At 44.3% G+C, this 25,277-nt stretch overlaps 1 protein-coding gene across 4 annotated transcripts in view; it reads right to left on the bottom strand.

The window, feature by feature from the left end:
• The window catches only part of vps13b (vacuolar protein sorting 13 homolog B), a 351,965-nt gene that overhangs the window by 149,545 nt on the left and 177,143 nt on the right, over window positions 1-25,277 (bottom strand). For 2 of the 4 annotated variants that reach the window (XR_013506903.1, XM_078287161.1), the window contains exons 25-31: window positions 18,707-18,910; window positions 12,315-12,486; window positions 9,095-9,209; window positions 5,743-5,809; window positions 2,984-3,256; window positions 2,219-2,375; window positions 1,528-1,642 (exon numbers count right to left, since the gene is read on the bottom strand). Coding sequence is in view for 3 of the 4 variants with exons in the window: in XM_078287161.1 (XP_078143287.1) it covers window positions 1,528-1,642; window positions 2,219-2,375; window positions 2,984-3,256; window positions 5,743-5,809; window positions 9,095-9,209; window positions 12,315-12,486; window positions 18,707-18,910 (1,103 nt within the window). In the remaining variant the exon portion in view is untranslated. Of the gene's footprint in view, window positions 1-1,527; window positions 1,643-2,218; window positions 2,376-2,983; window positions 3,257-4,608; window positions 4,751-5,742; window positions 5,810-9,094; window positions 9,210-12,314; window positions 12,487-18,706; window positions 18,911-25,277 lie in introns of all 4 variants that reach the window. The other 2 variants (XM_078287162.1, XM_078287163.1) reach the window with 2 other exon arrangements.

Raw genomic sequence — 25,277 nt, 5'->3', positions numbered from 1 at the left:
CTCCCTGCTCCATGCAATCTCCCTCACTCTGACACTTCCACCAACTGAAGGGAGCAATGAAGACTGGAGTGGCCTCTCCTCTCCTTTTTTTCGTCCACCTTCCTTTTTTCTTTCTCTCCACTCCGCTTCCAGTGTCAGCTCACATCTCACTAGCAGCTGCACAAAGCATTAGGCACCACTTTTATCTCCCTCATTACATGTGTTTGCCAGCTCCATCTCTGCCTATACACACATGCACATGCACACACACACACACACACACACACACACCGTGGGGCTGCGGTTTTGAGGCAGCTATGACACAATCCAGATTCTCTTAGCTGCCTATAGCGGAGAAATGTGTTTTGCGCAGACCTATTTTCCTCAGAAGTCCAGCTTTTCCCCGGCTCGCAGCTTTGATCCACATGGCACGGGGGGCTTGTGTCAACAGTCTTGTGTTTCAGCTGGAGGGCCCGGCCGAACCCCGAGGTGTCACTCACTGCTCTCCGTCATCGCCGGGCGAGCCTGACCAGTGACCACACTGTGGCGCTCTCACCCACCGCACCCCAAAGCCTCCCACGGGACAGCAAGCATCATGAGCACACACATGCACAGACACATATACATAAGTCTGCACACACACATGAACATGCGCGCACCCACCCGCACACACACACCAAAGATTTGCTTGTCTCACGGCGGCTTTTATGGAGTGTGACTTGAGGTCAGACAAATTATGAGTGGCACCTTTAATGAACTGTGGTCAATTGGCAGGATTTGAGGTGGCTAAAAATAGGAAAAGTGTGTGTGTGTTTTCAAGGAAGAATGTGATAAAGCTGTGCATGAGTGTGATGGGATTTAATAACAGGAGAGGTGTCAGAGAAAACAGTTAAAATGTGTAAAAGAAGAGGAGGGAGACGAGGTGAGGCAGATTCAGCGATAAATGTCTTGCACACCATCTTGAATCAGAGGAGTTGTGACAAATGTGTGCGCCGGCACATGACAACAGACGAGACACAGAAAAAGGACGGGTGTAAACAAGGACTTTTGCTTGATTTTTTTTGTCTGGCCTGGTGTGCACTTTTCTCTACTAATGAGAGAATCTTGCATCAGAAAGAGTTTAGGGACGTGAGCAAGAATACAACAAAGCAAGAAACTAATAAGAAAACTTCAAACGGCAAATAAAAACAAATGGCAGATGTGTATCCCCATAACAATGAGAAATCCTGGAAATTCACATCCCGGTCAGCATCGCGGGGTGTCAGTTAACTGCAATGGCAAACTGCAAAACACGACTGTAGAAGCCTTTTCATTGCCAAGCTGATTTTGATCAACAAGTTTCATTATTCTGCATACATTTATACACCAACCCTGACCTGTTAAATAGCATTGTGTGACTGCTCATGTTGAATACTTCATTCCATTTACAAAAATGTCTATTAAGTTATACTACATACAATTCCCCCTGTAAACACCCCAATATAACAGAGCTGTAGGTGGTGGACTTCACAAACGCTAAATATCTAGTTTTCTGAGAGTTTGTCTTACTGGTAGATGTCTTTGCGCAGCACCGTGCGGGTCAGGGGGTTATCAGCCTGAGGAGCCATGCTGAGGGAACCCAGCTTCAACACCAGGGTGTCCTCTTTCTTCACATGGGGCTCTGCTGGAACGCACACACACACACACACACACACACACACACACACACAATCAATAATACACACATACAGGATACAAACATTCAAGGGGATGTAGACATGCATACATCCAACATGCACACAGATATGCAAAAGCATATGTGCAAACATACACATGCATACTGCACATAACGCACAAGTGCACACATGCACATAAAAGCATGAAGATGCGTGCATACACACACACACAGAGTGACTTACTGCCATTAGTCATTACTAGCAGCAGACACAACAAGCCTTCATCTATGACATTCAGACAATAGTGATTTTATATTCTGTAGGAGTGTATGCAACTGTGGTGGGGTTATCCAGAACCTCAACTATTTGTCTTTGCAAATGTCTCTGCATACTAATGTGGTGGCTCTGCTATGTCTGGACAGCCATGACAAGGGCTTTCATACTAGCACCACAGGCACCGTGAGGAACCCAAAACACAGCCTGCAACATAATGTTGTACCATTGCTGTAATGGAAACACATAAGTTTTCCATGTGTGTACACAAGTGTGTCTATGTGTTCAGAGGAGACAAGCTGTGCTCCAACCTGATGCTGTGTGTTTGTCCTGCGCTCCGGGGCAGAAGACCCTGATCACACTGGTGTTGATGTAGATGAGAGGCAAACAGCGAGAGGTCAGCGTGTGGCTTCTCATTGGCTGGCCTGCTGACTTCCCACGCTCTCGGTAGCGTCTTGGTAGCGTAGCCTGGAAAGACATCAACTTATAATGTAGATTAAACAAAAAAAGGAGGCGTTCCAAGGCACTCCCCAAGCAAAAATTTAAAAAGCCTGTATTTCATGGCTAGTTCAGAGGAACATATTGAAAACAACTCCTCATCAGGGAGTAGCACACCAAACTGCATGAAAAATGCAAGACTTTGGCATTGGAAGTAAACTTGAGACCGGTGCTTCATTAAACTCTGTAACAGTGAAAAATGAACAGTCTTAAGGGATTTTGATCAATAAAAATGTGATTTCTTGTCATAACATCAATTTGTTAAACAGCATGTTCCACCAATTTCATAATTTTGAGGTTTCAGTTGCTTTGAGTCACAGTTTTTAACAAAAGTGAGCTTAACAAAAACAATTTGTACAATGGAGGGTCCTGTCTTGAGATTTCTGTTTTATCATCAGGTTTGCCAAATTCTTGCAAAATCAGTCTAGAGTAACTGCTTTCAATAAGTACATTTATCCATGTAAGCTTACAAATAAAGCTCTGTTTTTCTTCTTGATTCCCCTGGAGGCTCCAGCCTCACCATACTGGCCTATTACTAGCCCTACCAAACGCTTGTATAATCAATCTAGGATTTGTACCTGGAACAGCCCTGCGACGGTGGCCAGTAAGGGACAGGAGAGCACCACATCGAAGGGCTGGGCCGTCAGCAGGATTTCTCGGAGGTACTGAGGCGAGCCGTCCGCCAGAGGATCAGCGGTCACGCGCTGGCCGCCGGTGGCGGTGCAGCTGCGTGAAGGCCGCTCGGGCCGCGTGGTCAGTTTGTGGCGGACGTTTTTGGTGACGGCCTGGGTGTAGGTGATGGACAGGAAGCCGTGCTGCTGGTGAGAGCCCTCCAGGACTTTGGCTGCCGTCTGGCCGGCGGTGAGAAGGGACAAAACACACCGTGATGAGTAGCACACAAAGCACTCTTAGAAAAAAAGGTACAACATAATACAATATTGTACCTTTTCTCTGAGAGACTGGTCTGATTTCTTGGATGAGGATTAAGCCTTGTTAAGCATTATAAATCTTACAAAATTAAATTTTATTATACAAATTTCTTCATAGGCGATGATTTTTCCTATTCAAAGATAAATAAAAAATATTCTTGGAGATCACTTTCACAGACATGGATTGAGCCTGGTCTCTAGCACTTTTATTTTTTTTTTACGTTTATTCAATTGAGATCTTTATTGAAAAAATATTTTAGCCTTGAACAATGCTTAATTCATGTCTCTAAAAGTGCCCTAATGAGTTTGGGAAGCCAAGTCAACCCTTGTATTTCAGAACAAGACTTTACCTCTACCAGGAAAACAGCCCTCTATAGTGCCGTATACCGCTCTAACAGAGCAAGCCAAGCTGAAGCCACAAGCACAAAATGGATGAGACTACAGCAGATTTATTCATAGTCTATGCTCTAAATTAGACTGGAGCAGTAACTCAGCCTCCTTTATGAGAAGCATAACTTCTTATAATAACAATGAGTGATTGTAGCTATCCTCTGAGGCTGAATTAGAAAGCATGTTTCTGATTTATCAGAAAAGCCAGATCTCCAATCTAATGACTGATTTGCAAACTTAATTACAGCATAGGAATCATTCAAATATGTAATAAGTAAAAGAAAATAATCTCCAACTACAGCGTGATTAAAAGATATTTCCAAGAGAGAGGCAGATCTGTTTAAAACATCAAGGTAGAGTCTGCAGGAACTTCCATTAACAGTGGACTTGATAGTAGTTTACAAATGAATTAAACCTGATAGCTAAATAACCATAACATTTAAAAGCATAAAATCATGCACCTAGATTTGGAGGATTGGTGCAGTAATTATAAATGCAGAAAGACCTAACAAATCAATCAAGCTCAATGTCTGAATAGCTACACTTTTTAATAATGCATAAATCTGAACAGATGGTGGATTAAATTTCACTAAGTTACGTGCAACCCTCAGGGACCAAGTGCAAAATCTGTTAAATACTAGAGGTATTTTACCTGTAAAGGTATTTTATTCATTTGTGATTGTTACAGTGACTACAGTATAGTACAGAAGGTTCAATAGAACATTTCAAAGGAACACTAAAAATTCCATAAAAACCATATGAAAGCATTGGCTTCTGAAACATCCCTGAGGGGCACGCTGGAACATTTCTTTTGAGCCACTGTTGATGGAGGCTAAGCAGAGTCAATTAAAAAGGACTAAAAAGGAGAAGCGCTGGATTCTTACAGGAGGGAAAAAGCCAGAGAAGTGGCTGAAAGAGTCCTGCTTGCTGACGGGTCGAACCAGCACAGTGCGTCTGTTCAGCTTGTCAGTGCAAGAGAGGACCACTCCTCCACAGCTGCCCGAGCTCCGAGCACCCTCCTCCGGACTGGGGGTGAGGAGCAGAGAGGGAGGGAGGAGAGACAGAGGAGAGAGGCAGAAGGAGGGAAAAATAAAAAGGGGGACAGAGGAGGCAAGGAGTCACAGAGAGGGGACAGAGAAGGCAAGGAGTACACGTATTCAAATAGGAGAGATTTTGGGGAGGTAAAGAGACAAGCAGCAGAAAAGAGAAAGAGAAGAGGGAAGATGACAAAAGAAAAAAGAGAGACAGAAGAGCAATAAGCGTGGAACTGAAAGATGATTTGGGCAAATCAAAGTTAGAGTGAACTGATTAAAACCAAAAAGAGAGGTTGCACCAGCTTGAACCAGCTGAAACATTGGGGAATGGTCTTATACTATCTCAGCAATAAGAACACAGATGCAACTGTTAAAATGAGCTTTCTTCGATCAGTTATGACCAAACTGTGATGAAGCATCTTAAATGGAAAAAAGTGCAATTTAGAGGTGCGTCAAATCAAAGACTAGTACAAAAAGGTACTGGGCAGTCATGTAAACTCTGCTCTATCCACAGTTGCAGGCGTCTATTGTAAAATGTGTCCTCTGCAGTCAGGTGACAGTATAAGACCATTGCCATGACGCAGTGTCATGATATCATCATCAAGAGACTGGGAGCTCATGTCAGAGTCTCCTCCTCCCACACACAGAAGAACCGCTGTCACCAGATTTCATTGGCTAGATAACCCAGCCAATCAGAGCCACTGGAGAGACAGGGGAGGGTTCTAGTTGGAATTTATTTCTAATTTAATTCAATTGTTTAAGGGTATGTGTTGAGTGACGTTGTTTACACTAGTTTGAAGTTTACTTATTGATACACATAAGTTACAGCCAAAAGCTTAGTTTTCCAGTGACTTCCTTTTTCTCCCCGTCTGTCCAGCACGAGTAGAGATGAGTGACCTAGATTAGGAGCAGCAGAATGGCAGAGGTACAGTATACAGAGGGCTAGGGCTGCTAAGGCTGCTCTGGGACGAGCAGAGGCCTCACCGCGGCTGTCTCCTTGCACTGCAGGACGAGTCCTTCATAGTGGCCAGAGTGCCAACCCTGGCCTGGCCTGGAGAGACACACAAGGCCCAGCTTAACTTGGGCATCTGGGACTACTTACACTGCTGTTGGATGGGCTGGTGTCATCACTTTAATGGTAACATCTACTGTAGTTACAACATCGCTTTTGGATTATTGACACTAACACTAACTAATTAACTAACACTAACACTTTTGTCGATCTTTCAACAGCCTGCACATGTAGATGCGTATCAAACTATTAACTAAATTACTTTAATCACAAAATATGCTATGGCATCAACATAATCAACATCTGACATTAGATTTCCATATGGCTTATTGTTGTTACCATCCATGAGAACACCTGTGGAGCAGAAACCAAAAGAAGTCAACATGAACACACACACACACACACACACACAATAACAATCAGTCTCAATGCGCAGAGGTAACATTATCACTAAGAAACACGAAATCCAGAATACATATGTTTGTGTGTGTATGTACTGCACACACACACACACACACACACACACACACACACACACACACACACACACACACACACACACACACACACACACACACACACACACACACACACACACACACACACACGTATAGGGTTATTACGGTTGCTCTAGGATGCCAAAACATGCACAACACATTTATGGCACAGCGTTTCACACAATGGAAATGATTCAACAACATCTGCATTAATTCTTTTAAGCAAACTCCTCTCTCACCCGGCTTGCCCCCCTCCGCCTCCCTAACTCCCCACCAGGACACTTGGAGGTCATTGAGGAGGGGGTCTACGAGTGAGTGTGTATGTGTGTGTGTGTTGTGTGCGATGCATGTGTCGTTATCTATTGTGTGCCTTTGACAAGTCTTTCTGTGTATGTGTGTGAGCGTGTGAATATCTCTTTGTAATCTCCCCTCTCAGCCGTAGTACACGTTCTGGGAGTGACTAATACATGTGGACCCCCCACCGCTTTCCCTCTCTCCCATCATCCCTCTCTTCTCTCTCTCTCTCTCTGCTCCCATCCAGTCATCTCTTGCTCCCAGCCATTTGCGGAGCAGCTGGAAGACATCAGCTCCAATTTGTGTGAGCTGCTCCTTGGAGCGAATAAGGGTGAACTGTCACCGGCCATCCTCTCTCGGGGGGCGTCTCTTCATTTCAGAAGGGTTCAGGGAGCGCCGTTGCCAGGGGAGACCTCACTAAAATACGGAGGAGAAGAAGCTTTCTAATCTTCTGAACTTCCCACCGGAGAGGAGACGCCCACCTACAGAGTTTAATAGCCATTCACCCCATCTCCTCCTCGCCTCTCCATCTCTCTGTCATTCCCCTCCTCTCCTCCATCATCAGAACCAGAGCCGCCCACCTATACAGTTTAACACCCACCTATTCCTCCTTCCCTAGGGTCTCCCCCTCTGTCATCCTCCGTCCCTCCTCCAACCTCTCTTGTCTTCCTCCTATTTTGATACAATCAAGGATTCAATTATCTACTCACCTCCCATATTTGCCCGCCCAATCTAACTTTCCATTCATTCTCCAGCAGTGAGATAGCTAAGGCCAGATGAGACATTTTCTCTCTGTCAAGCTTGATTTAATCTGACCCGCTACACACAAATAACCTGGGTTGGGTGATGAAATACCTAACAATTATCTGTTCAGAATGATTAATATGGACTCCAAGCCCTGTGGGCTCTCTTGTATGTCTGGATGATACAGATTAGTATGGGCTTGAAGCCCAGAGGTCTTCCACTGTGTCCTAAACAGCCATGACTATAACCTGGCTTGGATGATGGAGTGTTTTTGCCTGCCAGAACCTTGGTCCGTTAAAATTGTGTTGAGACCATGTTGTTAAATGCACATTAAACTGAAATAACCTAGAAATGTGAAAATTGATCCATTATCTACTTAGGAAGGCATAGAGGTCTACTAAAGAGATTGGCTCTGTCTCAGAAGCAATTGGACACACACCTGTGTAGAGCAGAATAGTATGATATAATGACCCAGGACACCTTCACGCTCTCCAACTGTCTCACCACTGTCAATGTCCTGGCTTGGGTGATATAGCATATGTAGCACATGTGGCCCAACAGAGCATAAATCGATTGACTACACAGAGAAACAGGGAGGTCTGCTAGACGTTTGCTAGACAGTCAAGTTCAAAGCCAAGCTGATCGCCTCAGTCTCGGTCTGACCTGAACCGACGTGCAGGACCTGACTAGGGCAAATTAAAAATTTGGCAAATCAGAATCAATACCTATCATCATATCAGTGGTGAGAGTGTTGACTCCTGATGCTGGGGTTCAATATGGGCCCCGGGCCCAGCAAGATCAGCCTCCCTTACACTGGCCCGATTTGAAGAGCAGGCACACATAGGAATGCATCTGTGCAGGCACGGAGGCACATACACACACACACTCTCACACACACACACACCCTGGATCGTTGGATGCAAAATGCTGGCTGGTTAGATCGCTGTTCCATTATCTCCTCAGACCAAGACAGGGGGAATTGCCTCCTGCTAAGTGGTCTCTTCCCAACAGAACAAGACCTCAGGCACGTACACAGTGCACACTGGGAGCCGGTGACTCCAGCACAGAGGTATGTGATCAGGACAACGAGGACAAAATACAGGAAAAAATAAGGCTTCAGATATTGGAAACGGGACTCCTTCTCTAATTCGACGGGAAGAACGTGTGTGTGCGGGGCAGAAAAAAAGTACTTAATGACAGCTTTCAGTTTCACCGTGTTACAGTATGTGCTTCCATAATTTCAGAACCCAGGACTAAATTACTCCGTTTTCACTTGGACTTTGCGTAGGGAGAGATTACCATGAGGACGCAGTGGAACGTGGCCCAGCGGTTTTCCTCCCCCAACAACGTGTTAATGTTTCTGTGAATCGATTCAGACACCGCAGACAGAGAGAAAATGACTGACGGACTGACTGAACTCCTCCACTCTGTGAGTCAGAGTTGGGCTGGCCCACAGGCCATTCAACCCGTCTGTCTGTCTTTCGGTCCGTCTGTCTGTCTGTCTGTCTGTATGCCTGTCTGTCTGTCTATCTGTCTGTCGGTCTGTGTGTCTGTGGTCACCACCGCAACATCTGGCTGGGAAGACGATGACACTGAGGTGATAATCCGAGAAATCACCCGCACGGGCAAAAGTGGGGACAGACAAAGTGTTAGTGGTATTGGTGGTGTGTGTGTGTGTGTGTCTGTATGTGCTGTATGTGTTGGTGAAGTTCTAGCTGTGTGTATATGTATACCTGTATGTGTGTGTGTGTGTGTGTGTGTGTGTGTGTGTGTACTGGACATACTCTACCTGCATCTGTAGTGGTCGATGTTGAAGCTGCCCACTTTACATTTGATCTTTGTGTAAACATCCTGGACGTCTACTGAGGCGCTCAGGTCTTCCAGTTCACTGATCACACAGATCTCTGCCAAACACACAAAACACAAAGGACACGAATGATGCTCGATTCAAAATATAGCTGACATTTTGAGACTATGAGGTAGATCGGAGTGGACACATGTACACTCTTTAAGCTGTTTAATTGTGTGTAAATCCTTAGTTTGCTGCACTGTAAACGTGGGGAGTGTCTCCGTCTGTCTCCGTCTGTCTCCGTTTTAGCGTTTTGAGCGGCCACCCGAGTGCTTGGCAACCAGGCAAGCCAGCTGAAGTAGTTGGACTATAAGCCACTTAGCAGTAGAGGAAATTCCATCTCTCTCTATGTGTGTGTGTGTGTTTGATTTCTGTGGGCGAGGCCCTACACTGTAGCTAACCCTGTCCAGGTCTTGCCGTTGGTTCTAATCGCACTGCTGTGGTCAGTTCCTACACTGTGGACCCACATGTGTTCATGATGAAGCTGGGTCAATGTTGACTGACTAAGGCTGGGTCTCTACACACAGCCTAATCAGCCGCAGGTCTATCAGTGGACACACACACACGCAAACGAGCATGCAGATACACTCGTACAACCAAATGTGGAAACACGTAAGCATCCGCGCACACACACACACACAGATGAAATTTACACTACCGGTAAGTGACTTGTTGTCTAACAGCTTCAGCTAGATTGTCTGGTTGCCAAGCGCTCGGAGTGCCGCATTAAAACGCTTGGTTAAGAAGGCAAAGCTTCCTGTTTAGTGGATAAGACATCCGCCCGGCCCCACAGCCCTCAGCCTGTCGTGATGAGCAGGAGTGTGTGTGTGTGTGTCTATGTGTGTGTGTACTGTATGTTCATGTAGACCTTTCTGTGTGTGTATTCATATATATGTACAGTATGTGCGTGCCTCAGTGCACCTTGTGTGCAAACAAAGCCGCCCACTGCAGGCAAAGTGAGTAAGCCTCATAGCAGGACTGATTAACTTCGTATTGAACCAAGCCTGTGAGCTTAACTGTTGTTCCCCTCTCATTGTTTCCACTGAGAAAGCCCCACAATCATAGGCTAGCTTGGGAAAATGGACTTCATGCATGTGAAGCCGCGGTTGTTGTTGTACTGTTGCCTTGTGGTGATCCTGAGAAACACAGAGGTTCCTAATGGGTTATTAATATTGAAACACAAGGCTTGTCAGCTTTATTGTGGATACAGTCTGGAAAGAACTCTCCCAAGTTGTTAGATACTCAAAAACTCATAGTCTCCAAACATGGTGTTGATATTGATGTATGAGTTTGCTAAACCCACCCTTGAAGGAGTACTGGAAATGCTTAGTCCCTTAGCTTAAATGGTTCATCTTAAAAGAGGGAAAGTGTACCACTGATTTGTGCCTTCAGCAGAGCCTGCGGAGACTCGCGCTTAAATTTCTATCTCCAATCTTCCAACACATAATAGCATGTACCCGAGAAGCAATACCTTTGGAAGGAATGTTTTTCCATTTCTGTGTGAGAGCGAAGAGTCTTATTTCCTTTCCAGTTGAAAAACACATTACATCATGGCGAATTGTCTGCAGCCATATCTGTGGTTTACTTATCTCCAAGAATGTGTTTGTGCTATTACACATCTAATATCTTGCATACATACAGTTCCATTGATATCCTACGTGCGAGATTGTTTTCAATATCATGCTTAATGTGTTGCATACAGCAAATCCGGTGGTAAGTTCATCTCGCAACTCAGATGGCACATATTAAGCCCAAATCCAACGTAATGCCTATTTAGGATGTCTCTAAGTCAAACCATCTCTGTGAGGTCCTCCCAAACATTCCGTTTCCACTATTAAAGACCTTAAGCTGGGCGATCTGGTTGGCAGATGCTAAATATTACAGCTACCAAGTAAAGGTAAATCTAGCCTTTCATCGCCCCGGTAAATCTGAAGGGGAGAAGAGGCGGTTCGCTTGGGATTCATCACCCATTTATTTATTTGTCTTTTCCCCCCGTTCCTCCTCCCCATCCATCCCTCCCTCCCTCCCTCTCCCTCTCTCTCTCTCTCTCTCTCTCTCTCTCTCTCTCTCTCTCTCTCTCTCTCTCTCTCTCTCTCTCTCTCTCTCTCTCTCTCTCTCTCTCTCTCTCTCTCTCTCTCTCTCTCTGCTGCTTTTCCTTCCCAAGCTGAGAGCAGTCGATTGAGAAAAGAAGCAGAGGCGTGATCACTGTAAGTGTTGATATGGCAAGACTGCAAAAACTCAACTCTGAATAGCTTCCTGCACTCTCGGACAGTGATATATTTGAGTAAGACACTATTCCTGCTTTATATATTTAAATTTTATATTATTTACCTTATTTACCTCTTGTAGCATAATTAGATACATCAGAGCTAGTGTAGATCTGTGTTTCTTTCTTTCTTTCTTTTTTTGGCAACATCTTTGGTGCCGAGCGGTCACTGCTGTGGTGTTTCTGCACGGCACTTCCCAGAGATCACCTGTCAATCACCTGTGGCCGGTACTGTGACGTCTTTGGCATCACTTTATTCCGGTAGCACACTGTTGACTCCCAACAATGCATCAGTGGATATTCAACTGCCTATCAGCTGACTGTCAGCAAGAACTTCCCCAAGAGCAAACCTCAAGAAGCAAGAAGCGAAATACATTGTTTTCACCTAAACTTTTTAGCTCATGTAAAGTAAAGGAACCTTTTCTAGAGACTTGGTGTGTGGCAAGAGTCAATAAAAAACAAAGAGTCACAAAAAACTTGTTAGGGTTATAGGACAGTAAGGCAACTGATACATATTAGGATATATATACATATATAGGAATGTGTTTCTCCCTAGCTGATAGTCAACAGATACTCAGTTGATGAAGTCTGTTGATTAGCACTTGAGATGAGCCTTATTAGTGATGACCCGCATTACCTCCTGTGTGCCAATGGATTTTTAAAGTTTAAGTTTAAGTTTAAGTTTAGAACAGCAGATGTAAAAGCTTTCATGAACTGGGAAAAGGTTCAATGAATCACCACTGTGTTCACCACAGAGATCAGAAACGGAGAGTACCAAAACACTGGCTTTTTTTTTTGGCTTTTCCTTGTTATTGACAGTCTAGTGTACAGTGACAGTGACAACTGCATTGAACTTCATTAAATTTGAAAAGTATTTATTAAAGGCTCAGGTACCTGTCTTTTTGGCAGCGTGGTCGGGGGCAAACAGCTTAACAGTGACCTTGGGTAACATCCACTGCATCCAAAGGCTGACCTTCCCGCTGGTGCCACCGATGCTGCTGGTTTTCTGCTCCAGAGTCACCGTGTCGGAGAACGGACTGTCGTCTCCCGCTGGCACCGAGTCCCCCTAGGGAGCCAACCAGAGTATTGGTTAACAACTCAGACATTTAATTTCATTTAAGCTTTATTTGAGCTGACTGTAACCCAAGACGCTGCCAAGAAAACAGGATCATAACAGAACAACTTCAAATACAGTACAAATTGGATGCAACCGTGGCTGGTAAGGTGGCTTGCTGAGATTTGAGGCACAAATTGGCACTACAACATGAGCTTAGAGGCTGTGGCATAATTTAGAGAAATTTGTTCAATAAAAATAGGACTTCAAGTATTGTGCATTTTTCTTTTTCTGTCAGTTCCCATGAGTCACCAGCATCTCACATACTAGCTAACGAGAGTTGATGCTGGAGTAAAGTGTTTGTCAGGCCCGTGAAACCACACAGCCAGACAACAGACCAAAATAAGAATGAACGTACTATGAAAGAAAAGAACACAAACAATTTTTTTCTTAAAACTGCCACCTCTGTCTTGTCCTGCATTTGTTAGTTTGTTTGTCTGAGTGCGTGAGTGTTTGCTTGTGCGTGTCCAACCACGTGCCTGATGTATCAGTGAGCGTATATGTGCGTTTAAAAGTGTTGTCCCTGTGTGTGTAGCCATAACAAAGCATCAGCAAGCCTTAGAGCCTGTTGGTGCGTGGATGACATCAGTGTCTGGTGAGCAGAGCTGAGCGCTGTGGGGGGAAAAGGGCCATTGTGTGGAGCTGTCATTGGTGTTAACCCCAAACTAAGCCACCAGCACCCACATGGCCTGCTTTCACTCACACACGCCAGGACACACACATCTTGCAGCCTGGGAGAGGAAGGGAAGGGAAGGGAAGTGAAGAGAGGAGGCGTGGGCGGAGGTGGTGGTGGGGGGGGGGAGTTGAGGTGGAAAAGCGAGCAGGATGCGGCGGAGGAGGCTGCCTTCTGTGAGCTCTCATCTCATTACTGGGGGTTTGGCAAGGCACAGAGGATGACAGCATTGGGGACATTTTTTATTTCTCTCTCTCTCTTCCTGGTGGATCTGTTTTCCAAACATGCATCTGCGTGGCTGATTCGGGGAGCGAGAAGCCTGCAAACAAACAATATGGCAATTTGCAGCTCCGGCGTTGTGGGGTTTCACTTTTTCCACAGCTTCTCCCATCGCAGCGTGGTAATGACAGATTGTGTCATGGTTATCGAGCCTGGCTGTGGTTGGTGAGGAGGTTATCAACCATCTCAATTAGAAACCCCACGGCTGCTGGGCTGATTACAGTGACTTAAAGAGGAACCAGATGAGGAAACTATGTCCCCGTTCCACAGCTGGGGGGAGGGAGGGAGGGAGGAGGGGAGGGGGGGAGGGATGCTAATTTGCAAATTGAATTTAATCGCGAATTTGAGGGTGGCTGACAGCGGATCTCAATAACAACGGATGACAACAATATAAATAAATTAAGGATTATGCCGATTCAAAAATAGATTTCGCATTATATGGGAACCTCTGGAAACTGATGAAAAGCATGTGCTCCAAGAGAGGCACTGGCTCTCTGAATAAGAAAAATCCATAGTACTTCCTTAGGCATTTTCTTAAGATACTTTAATGCACTACAATCTAAAATCTATCAGATAAATAGAGAGCCAAGTGAATTATAATGATGAATTTACTGTAAATACTGTAGGTATGAACATTAGCTGGAGAACAATGAAGGAGATGAAAAGACTGAAAGCTTTCTGTATTTTTGGCAGGCGGGGATACTGTCCTATATCATATAGCTATATATACATAAAGCAAGATATATTGTACAACTTTAAGCCACTCAAATGAACTTAAATACTGTACATATGAACACAAATACCTAGAGAATAACAAAACTGAATCACATAATTCAGCTAGAGGTAGCATTTATTCCAATCAAGTGTCTAACAGTGTTATTACCTGTTTCCATGGAACCAAACAGTAAAGGTGTGTGTGTGTGTGTGTGTGTGTGTGTGTCTGTGTGTGTAATAACAGTGACTGGCAGTGAGTAACATGAGCGCAGTAGTAATGGTGCTCAGTCAGTCTCAATGAGAGATATCCTAGTGTCAACTGCCATTTGGGGACTAATTATTGTTGAGCTGGAGTCATAACACAGCACTCTCTCTGTATGTGTGTGCGTGTGTGTGTGTGTGTGTGCGTGTGTGTGTGTGTGTGGTTAAGACTGTTTAGTTTACAGTTCTGGCCAGTCAGTAGGATTAGGCCCTGTAATGTCATGTGTGGAAACAGGAGCCAGCCGCTGGCGGTGTGGGAAGCTCAGACCACTGTGTACTGTAGCGTGGTTATACTGGAGCATCGGACACCCAACTACTCCTGTTCCCCAGCCAGACCCACCGCTGTCAGTTTAAAACCCTCTATCTACAGGGAGACGATTTCACCGGGGTTACGAAGAAAAACAACGTATTGACAGACTGACACCCGTGCATTTTTAGGACTTACGCAATTGTTTTTGAATGGATTTCATGGACCGTATGGCTCAGGAATTTTACCAAATTGTGAATGGCTTCCAACATTTGAGCAAGTAAATGCTACGGGAGAAAATAAATTGTGCTACTTTCATTTAACTTGCCAGGAACCCGAGCAGCTGAAATTTAGGGTATCTGCAGGTTTCAGAAAACTTTTAAGAATGTGTACCTGGAAATAAATTTAAGACCAATTTAAAAACTGAAATAAAGAAACAAAGCTGACAAAAAAGTCTATTTGCAATTGAACAAGTTCTGAAAATTTCTGAAACTATAAATGAGCATTCAATGAGAATTAAAAAAAGGACAACATGAAATTAGTTGCTAAGGGACATGACTTCTAATTGTGTTTACTAAGCAGATACAGTACAATGACAAAAAAAATGTACTGCATGTACTACTAATCCTGTTCTGTGTCAATCTAAGAGTGAGCGCGAGTATAAGTGCAAAAAAAACATCATTGTATGATGAAAAATATAAGACCCTCAATAACTGTATTTAAGACATTTTAATGATTTTTAAGGCCTTACATTTAGATTGAGATTAATTTAGTTATTTCTAAGATTTATTCAGACTTTTTAAGGACCCGTGGATACCCTGAACCTGTGTTAACACCATTTGCAAAAGCTGGAGTTCACTTTATTTTTTTTTCAGTATAAAATGCCCCAAAACTCTCCCCTACACTCCTCCTCCCGTCAAGGTGAGGCCTTGAGGACCAGATGTGGCGGTGTGGTGTTGGCTTGAGGTGGGCTCTGCCACGTTCCTGAGCTGCCACATGGGGCCCCAAACACCACACACACACACACACACACACACACGCACACACACGCACACTCAGAGGGAGCTATTTTCCCACACCTCCACACGCCAAGTTGTAAAGTATACAGTTTAATTCCTGGGCCTCGGCGCTGTAAACGGGCTGAGGAGTCGGGTTTATTTTCTCTGCAGAGTTTGTCTTCGCTCATCAGAGAGACCCAAACACTGGGAGAGAACGGCAGGCTGGGAAGTGTCAAGGAAGGAGGGAGGAAGAGAGAGAGAGTGAGAAAGAAGAGTGGAGAGGGAGAATGGTTTAGGGACAGGTGGAAGGATGGAGAGAGGTTGGGAAAGAGGGAGAAATGGGAGGAGGCGATGAAAGGAAAAAAAGGGGGGTTGGAGCAAAGTAGGGATGGATGGAGGGAAGAGAAATGAGGAAGATAAGGCATGACAGAGAGATGGAGGGAGCAAAGGAAATAAGGAGATGATAGAGGGGGAAGGGAGGGAAATGGGAAAGAGAGGGGAAGAGAAAAGGAAGGGAAAGATTGAAAGGGTCAGGGGGTGCAGTGGAGGGAAAGAGAAGGTGGAGTGAGTGAATTGCAGAGGTTTTAGGGATGAAAAGTGGAAACGAGTTTGTGGAAGAGGTTCAATGATAATACCTGTGTGTGTGCTTGTGTGTTTCTAACTCTGTGTGTGATTGAAGAGTGAGCTATGGGAGTGTCGATGGTGCTCATTTTCTCATTGGATAAATACAATGGCCATTTAATAGCTGAATACGCTGGAGGAGAAGAGATGGAGAGACATTCACTGTCTATGTTTTTGCTCTGCACTTCCCTGAAATCACTTTTCAATCAGACAGTGTGTCCAGTACTGTGACGTCTTGTTCCTTGGATTTTCTGCAGATGCAGTTTGAGTTTCTGTAGGTGGCGCTCTGTTATTTGTCTGTTCAGCCATGGTGGCTATCGCTGCTCATGCTAACTACCCAGTTCTTCTTCTACTGATTCCAAACAAACCGCTATTGCTGCGGCCAGAGTGTGAAGCACCTACCTGACACCGGGTGTTTACAACAGCAAATATAAAAACTTTCATGAACTGGATATAGGTCGAGTCACTATTGTGTTATATCAACAGATGATGGAGTGGAGAGGTTTGGAAGGCGCAGTAGGGAGGTGATGGTGGTGTGGTTTGGGGTGGTTGAAGGACCAGGGGAGGGAACAGGAGGGAGGTGGGTAGGGGGGTAGGGGGGTTTGTTGGGGAGACCGCTGCCACTACTGCTGAGACTTATCAAAACAGCTCCTGCATTCTTGCTCAATCACCCGGCCTCCCGGAGGACTAAACACTTCTACCAGTGTTTGTACTTAGGTAAACAGTGACAAGTGGGCTGTCAGGGGCCTCTGTGGCCTTGTTAGAGACGCACTACACCTCAGGGCCTCCGCTGCCACTTCTCGGGGTCCACAAGTGACGCAAAAACACACACATGTGGATCACGCAGAAACAAACACAGGACATAGATGCACATGGACACGTATAACACGCAGACACGCATACACACACTTTATTGCCTCTCAGGGTGGTAAGTATGACGGTGACGTGGTGATCCCATGGGCCCCACATTGCTGACAGGGCCCTGGTGGTCAAAGAGCCTTAGATCCTGGGCTAGTTGCCACTGCTTAACACGCACAAACACACTCTCATCAGCCTTCGTTTCTATATACGCTATATTCCCATCACATACACTTACGTACATAGTCAGACACAGAAACACAGACACACACACACACACACACATAGGGCCCCTGGAGGTCAAAGAGCCCCATTCCCCCATGGACCCCCAGCAAGCCGTTGCTGCTGCTACTGTACTAGACAGGAGAAAAAAACAGTCCTGCCACATTGCCTCAGCCTGGGATAAACATCACCCAGGGAAGGGAGGAAAAACACTGGCCTTTTTGTTGTTGCCCCCTAAAAACTCTGACTGTAATTTTTCCATTGGCTTTCGCACGCACTCCTGCACTTCATTCTCTTTCTAGGTTTGATATTTTATCTGAACAAAAAATGTAAATACAGGTTATTGTTTCCTTCAAATTAAGAAGCAGGTTTACACTCAATCAAGACTCAGCTTACACGAATCAAATGGAGATCACAGTCTATCTGGAGTATCTGTTATGGGTAAGAAAAAAAAACAGTAAGAAACATGAGGCCTGATGGGATTTTTCCAGCAATGAAAAATGCTTCCCAAACAACAGGATTTTTTTTTTTTTTTTTAGACACAAGGCATGTGTTAGCACTAACTCGACCACTCAAAACTCAAACTCAAAACAATATTTTCTCTTAAAATCATAAATCAGCTGCAGGACCATGTATACAACAAAGGATTAAACAACATGTGTTATTGTATGACTCACAACACCTTGGATAACAAAAAAAAATCCAGCCCCATTTTATCCCCACAGAGCTGGAGTATGGTTGGGCGTTGACGCGTATTTGTAAGGTCTTTTTAAACAAACAAATAGCACAACATGAAGGAGCAACGCCAATAAAAATAAATTGTCTGACAATGATAAGCAAGTATGAAAAACATCTCAAACTGTACTTATGATGGAATGAACCACAGTAACAGATGAAAAAAGCTAATATAAATAAAATAAATAAATTAATACACAAACAGAAATGAAAGAATGAATGAATGAACCACTGAACACTGAACAAATAAATACAAATTGTGTCCAGTCCCATGGGGCACTGGTGTATTCTATCTAATTATGAGAAGAGGATTGTGGGTTTGAAAATATGCAGCTAAGATGTGCAGATTCAAAATTTTTGCAAAGCAAATTTTACGTGATTTAATTATTGAGATACGGCTAAATAAAGACATTACTGTTGAAATTGAAAAGTGAAGTGTCTCATCCCTGACTGAACCGTATATGCCTCTTGATACCCATAGTGCCGTAGTAATAGACAAAGAAATTAATGAATATACAAATGAACAACAAACACAGAATGAATAAATGTGTGAGTGTGACTGACCTCCGTTGGGGAGCCGAAGTCGGCGGAGGGGCTGCAGGTGCTGGTGTCCGGGGGGGCGGTGCCTGCGCTGCTGCGGACCGGGGAGGACGGAGCTGCGCCAGCAGGGGGTTCTGGGATACTGGGGGTCTGACGCAGGATGCCGTGCCTCTGGAGACGAGCCCACGTAGAGCTCCAACTGAGGTAGAGCTCGTACAACAGCTGAACCTGGAGAGGGAAGCAGAAGAAGAGAGAGAAGAAGAGAGAGAAAAAGACAGAGAGAGCAAGAGGGATTCATTTCTCTGTACTTGAAAGGAGTCACACCGCAAGATAGCCCAGCGCGGATGTGGGATTTTCACTTCAATCTAAACTTTTTGGAAGCCACATCTGGTGAAAATCCTGTGCAGAGTATACTGTATCTATCCCTCATTCATGGACACATGTTAATACGTGTAATTCATATGTGAGGCTATTTCTCACTATTCACAGACTAGACATAGCTTTGAGGAGAGCTTTGGGCGCAATGCCCAAACTTGACCATGGCAACACAGCTGAATACACTTTCAATACGTGAAACAAATATACAGAACACTATTACGCCATTTGTGTGCCTGAAAAGATAAATCTACCACACCACAAGTAGTTTTAATATTTGAAACCAGATTCAAATGTATTTTTGCCAAGGTCTGACTCAAACAGCTGCATCGGAGAGTTCTCATGTAGTTCTGACTTCTGAAGCCATTACCATGATTTGGCTTGGCAGCTTTGTAGTTATGTGACACTAAACCTAGTTAAAGTTGAGAGGGAAGGGAAGAGAAAGAAGGAAGACATATTAGGCAGAAATGGACCACTCTCCATTCCCATTTCTTTCTCCGTCCAACTAAACACTCTCTTAGACTTTATGCTTGTCACTCAGGCAGGTCTCATGTCACGAAACTGAATGTGTGTGTGGTTGTATGTGTGTCCATATACATGTGTGCTTCTGTATGTGCATGTAAACACGCATGCTTTCATGTTTCTATGTGATGTGTGATTATTTGAAAGGCTGAGTGTGCTCATACACGTGCTTCACTGTACAAATTTGTTATCCATAACAACAAAACTCCCAAAGAAACACCCACAGAGGAAAGTTAAGTTGTGTCATCAATTTCCTCTGAAAAACTCACCACGGTTAGGAAAAACTGAAGGCTCGGCGTCAAGTGTTCTCTACTATTTATCATCTGTTCACATGAAAAGAGGCCTTAGCTTTAAACAACAACAAAGCCAAAAACAAGAGTGGAAAACATGAGGGGAGAGCAGGGGAATGTGATGTGATGCTTTCAGTTATTCATGCATTCACTCAGTGTTTTTTAGAAGAGAGCGAGGGAAAGAGAGGGAGAAAAGCAACGCTCTTTCACAGTGAGCTAATTTCTGGATTTCAAATGCTTCCCTTTTCCGGCCAAGTTCCCCCCCGCCCGCCCCCCTCCCCGCACCACTGAGGGTCCCTCGAAAAGTAAAGGCACACAGACGCATGAACACACACACAAAATATCTGTCTCCAAGCTCCAAACGCACTCTTACTCTACATTGCTCACTCACACACATGCATGCCTGTAAGCACACACATTACAGAGAAGCCTTCCATAAATAAGCATAAATCAAATGAAAAGCAGCACAATACATTACAGCTGGACCATTTCAAACATGTCCAGGAAGAGCTGCTTAACGCCGATCCAGCAGCCGTCCAGGGACAGGGCCAACAGCTGCCTGCCATACCCAGCCGACCTGCACTGACGGCAGGACAGGCACGGCTCCATGCTCCCCTCTCCGAGAGCCTGGGCCCTGGAAGTCCAACCAAGCACGACAAGGCCTACTGCACTGAGCAGCAGATGTGGAGGAAGAGAGAGAGGAATGCCGAGGGGAGAAGAAAAGGGGGATACATAGGGTGAGTAAAAGACAGAGAGAGAGAGAGAGGGGGGGGGAGAGAGAGAGTGAATGAGAGAGATAGATGAAGAATGAAAAAGAGAGAGAGGCTGTAGTGGGGAGTGAAAGAAAGAAAGGCTGGTTACGAGTCTTGGCCTTTTATTAAACATCACTTATCAGCCAGTCAATGACATCCACCAACGATATGATGGAGGTTCCTCTCTGACCACAACTAGTATCATGTTTTATTTTATTTGTTTTATTTGAAATGGCTGACTAGGGAAATCATTCCATTGTGGTGTGGGAGGATTTTACTCAACAGCTCCAGAGCCTGGTCTGAAACATACCTCACCTGCCTAAAGGAGCTGCTAATCTACAGGAATCTCATTGGACGGGTTTCACTGGAGAGTTTTAGTGTCCCATGGTGGTCTAACTGCTGTTTCAGAGGCTTTTTCCACCCTGGCAAGAATAATATTCTGGGGAAAAAACTGAATACTTTTCATTTTTTGGCATGACAGAGGTCAAATTTAAAGCTATTGAGTATCAACACATGCTTCAATCCAAAAATATCGGTAGTGGCCTTCAAAAACCCATATTCAAACCTAGTTGAGTCTCAAGCCTACACTGGTACACAGGAATACTTTCCAATTGATAATGCAGCCACTGAATATCAATTAAATGCAACAATCAAAAGATTTCTGAAAATGTGTGTACAAGTATAGGGGCTCCCATCCTCCCTCCATCCTTCATCTGTCTTTTCACTCAGCCTCTCGCTCCATCCCTACACACACACACACACACACACACAGACGTATACGCCCACATGCAGTTTTGTATAAACTCACAGCATCACACAAGCACACATGCACACATACACACAAAGACCACAGTTCACGAGGTGGGGAAGTGAGCAGAACATTTGGAAGGCTGGGTTCTCCAAAGACCTGTCATCTGCAGATCAGGAGGCCCGCTAGGCTGCAGTAGTACGAACTGGAGACTGAACAGAGGCTTCCACAGTCATTCATAAAAACACACAGATGAAAGACGGGCGAGCATGCAGATGGCGAGCGTTCGCGTGCCTTTATCTGAGTGCAATTTATACAGAAACTCCAAAGAACTGACATGTTGTTGAGTTTGTGTGGCAGCTCGATGTGTACATGTGTACGGCTTTGTGTGTGTGTCTGCATGTGTATTTATGGAACGTTATATAGTCGGAGCAGGCTGTTGTGATGTGTGTATGTGTGTGTGTGTGTGTGTGTGTGACTGCGGTTTCTGCTGTTTTCAAGGTGGTCCAGATAAGGCACGAGGGCAGCTCCTGACCTCGTCCTTCTACATCCTTCTCCATACAGGACATATCCATCACTCTCTCTCTCACACACACACACACACACACACACACGGGAGATGAAATTATTGCACTACAAGCACACCAGCCCTATTCCATGAGCAAGGTGCATGTGTTCCCTATTCCAGTAAAATGTAGTTTACTAGTTTTTCACGATGCAATCATGTAACTGCAATATAATTGTTTATATTACAATGTATAATAAGAATATTGGAAAGACCCTCTTCCACTGCTGCCACAGTCCCTGCTATATCTGATGATGACTGTGACTGTTAACGCCCCCCAAAAAAGGACTGTTGCACTCTGTAACCATAACTCAAGCAACTACTGCCACAAGGTGTGTGTGTGTGTGTGTGTGTGTGTGTGTGTGTGTGTGTGTGTGTGCGCGCCCTGTTCTGTTCCAGGATGTGACAGTTCACCTTGGGTGTTCTGGGTTGGGATGAAATGAGCGTCTGTCGGAAACATGCAACAAAGCTGGTGGTCCTGTGGTCGCTCTTTTGCTGTGTGTGTGTGTGATTTTGTGTGTGTGTCTGTGTGTGTGTGTGCGTGCGTGTGAGTGAGCATGCACATTTGAATCTTAGCATACATCGCTTTTTCTCCCTCACTCATTAATAACTCTGTCTTATCCCTTACTTTACTTCTTAATGCTTTTCTCATCCTTTCTCATCCTCTCACACACACTAACTAACTTAACTTCTACCTTAGATACAGTTTGTCATTCACTTACCTCTCCTGTGGACTACCCTGGTGTTGTTTGGGACTCCCACATCCATTCAAACACACGCACAGATTTCACACACGTTTGCACAGTCACACAGACAGACACACATGCGCCCGCACACAGCTACACCCACACACAAATGTGCAAGCTCTGGCCCTGTTTCTTGTAGCTTGTATTGTATTTATTATCCCTGCTTTTAACTGTTTTTCTGTAAAACACTTTGTGACAAACCTGTCTGTTTAAGGTGCGACTAGTAGTATTTTTGTTTTTCAACATTAAGACATTTACACACATTTACACATTTCCCATAAACCCTGTTGCTTCCTGTTGCAAGAACATCAGACAAATGTAAAGTTAAAAGTAAAAACAGTTCTTGTTGTGTGCTGTAAAGCAATCTCCCCTTGTGCCATGAAGCAAGGAGGCAAGATTTCCCGGAAAATCCGACCCAATGGCACGCAATGTAAAATGCAACGTAGAGGCCGGGAGAGGCTTCCAATCTTCTCGGTCTTGTTTGTTTGTAATTATACTAATGTTGAATGAAAACTAATGTTTTAATGATTTATTGATGTTGAAATGCTACACATAGCACCTTAAAAGCACTCTATAGTGAAACCTGACTCTACGTTCTCTGTATTCCCAACTCCTTTTATTTCACCCCCCACCCACTTAGCCTGCACCACCCCAACTCCTCCCTCTCCCCCTTCCAGCCTCTCTGGTATGCATGTGACATTCTCCCCATAGGACTCTGTGCTGGTGATACTGACTGTGCAGCAACTGTGCAGCTCTCTGACATCCCCACATACATTCCCACAAACGGCAAGGCTAATTAGAAAGAGGACTCAGTGGTGTGAGGTCCCTTTTGTTCTGGGGGGGCGGTGCTCTGGCAGCAGATCTTATAGAGCTGCTGCACAGCTCTAATTGGTATTAGCTTATAACCCCCCCTCAAGCTGGAAATTAACCTAGAGGATGGAAAGGCAAAGGGGAGGTGGCAGGATGGGAGGACAGAGGAGCAGAGAGCAGAAGAGAAGAGAGGAGAAGAGAGGAGAGGAAAGGAGAAGAGAAGAGAAGAATGCAATAAAACCGAAGAGAAGAATAGAGATGAGTGAAGACGAAAGAAGACAGAGAAGAGCAGAAGAGAAGCCAAGAGAAGAGTGCAGTTTAGGAGAGAAGAGTAGAGAAGAGCTGAGACAGAAGAGTACAGAGGCAGAACAGAATAGGGTTCAGAAGAGAAGAGAAGAGAAGAGAAGAGAAGAGAAGAGAAGAGAAGAGTAGTTCTCATCAGATCCAAAAGTAATAATGACTCATCTTATAATCGCAATAAGCTGGCTCTACCAGGCACAGGCACTGCATTTGAAAGGGAGAACAGAGGAGAACAAAGGATAGAAACTTTCCCCCAATAAAGGACTAACTCTCCTCATCTCTGGGAATGCTTTCACCACTAACAGATTAAGGCCTTTCATTTGTTTCTGGTACCAATTCTACTCAATATCACCATGGCTCGTCACTGTGGTCGGAGACATTTAACAATGTGACCACTCAAAAGGTCGCCCCAATTAAGTGTTTACAGAGGAGCCTAATTCAATACAGCTAATTCAATAGAGAAAAAACAAAACATGTGTAATGGTACATGTAGATGTGATTATGGTACTGTAACAGTGCAATGAAAAACAACACGAAGCCCTAACCAGGAGACAAACATGTTCCGTTTCCAATCTGTCCATATTCATCATGCTCTGACCAAAAAACAATAACGCCCTGTAAAACAATGATGATGAGTCTTGGAATTCCCTGCCCGCCTTCACTCAGACCTCAAACCTTTTGACCAAAACAAACAAGGCATCGCTCTCTTGTTTACGCTTTCACTTTGTTGGAAATCATACTAGGTCAGAAGATGAGGCAGGCTGTTTATCTGAGTGACAATCTATATCAGTACGATGATGGTGAGGCAGAAAGGGCTTGCCATGAACCAGCGTGGGCCTGCCAGGGTTCGTGTGTTCACTATTTCCAGAGAGGTTCACGAGGGCCTACGATACCAAGATGATGGACTACCCATCTGTCACGGCATTGGGATTCTCCAGATGAGCTACATGTATCAAATCCCCATAATGTTGCAACTTGCTGAAGGCATTTTTGGGGTCAAAGTCTACAATAAAGGAGTCATAATACTTGGAATATCATGGAATGGGAATTCATTCAGCATGTGTGTACAATTGCAAATCAATCTCAACTCTGTTAATATTTAGATACTCCAAGAGTATTACATAGTAATTAGTCATTAATGATTGCACAACTTACTTCATAAATGTAGTACTGTTATCATGCTAATAGTTATTCATTATCACCAGAAATTACCAGCATTTAACTGAGAAATTACACATTATAATTACAAATAGTTACTTGTTATTATCAGAAATTACCAGTTACTTTCTGATCATTTCTATGTAATTACACATGAATTACCCTGTCATTCATAAGTGCTACCACACTACTATTACTACTATTACTGCTGCTACTACTACTACTACTACTACTAATAATAATAATAATAATATTACTAATAGTAATACTACTACTAATAATAAAACATTATTATTAACCAATCAATAACTATTTATAGTTGTTAACAG

This window comes from Centroberyx gerrardi, chromosome 12 (assembly GCF_048128805.1).
Source record: "Centroberyx gerrardi isolate f3 chromosome 12, fCenGer3.hap1.cur.20231027, whole genome shotgun sequence".
In the NCBI taxonomy this organism is placed as follows: Eukaryota; Metazoa; Chordata; class Actinopteri; order Beryciformes; family Berycidae; genus Centroberyx; species Centroberyx gerrardi.
Note: the sequence above shows the minus strand (reverse complement) of the source record. Positions and strands in the feature narration are given on the sequence as shown.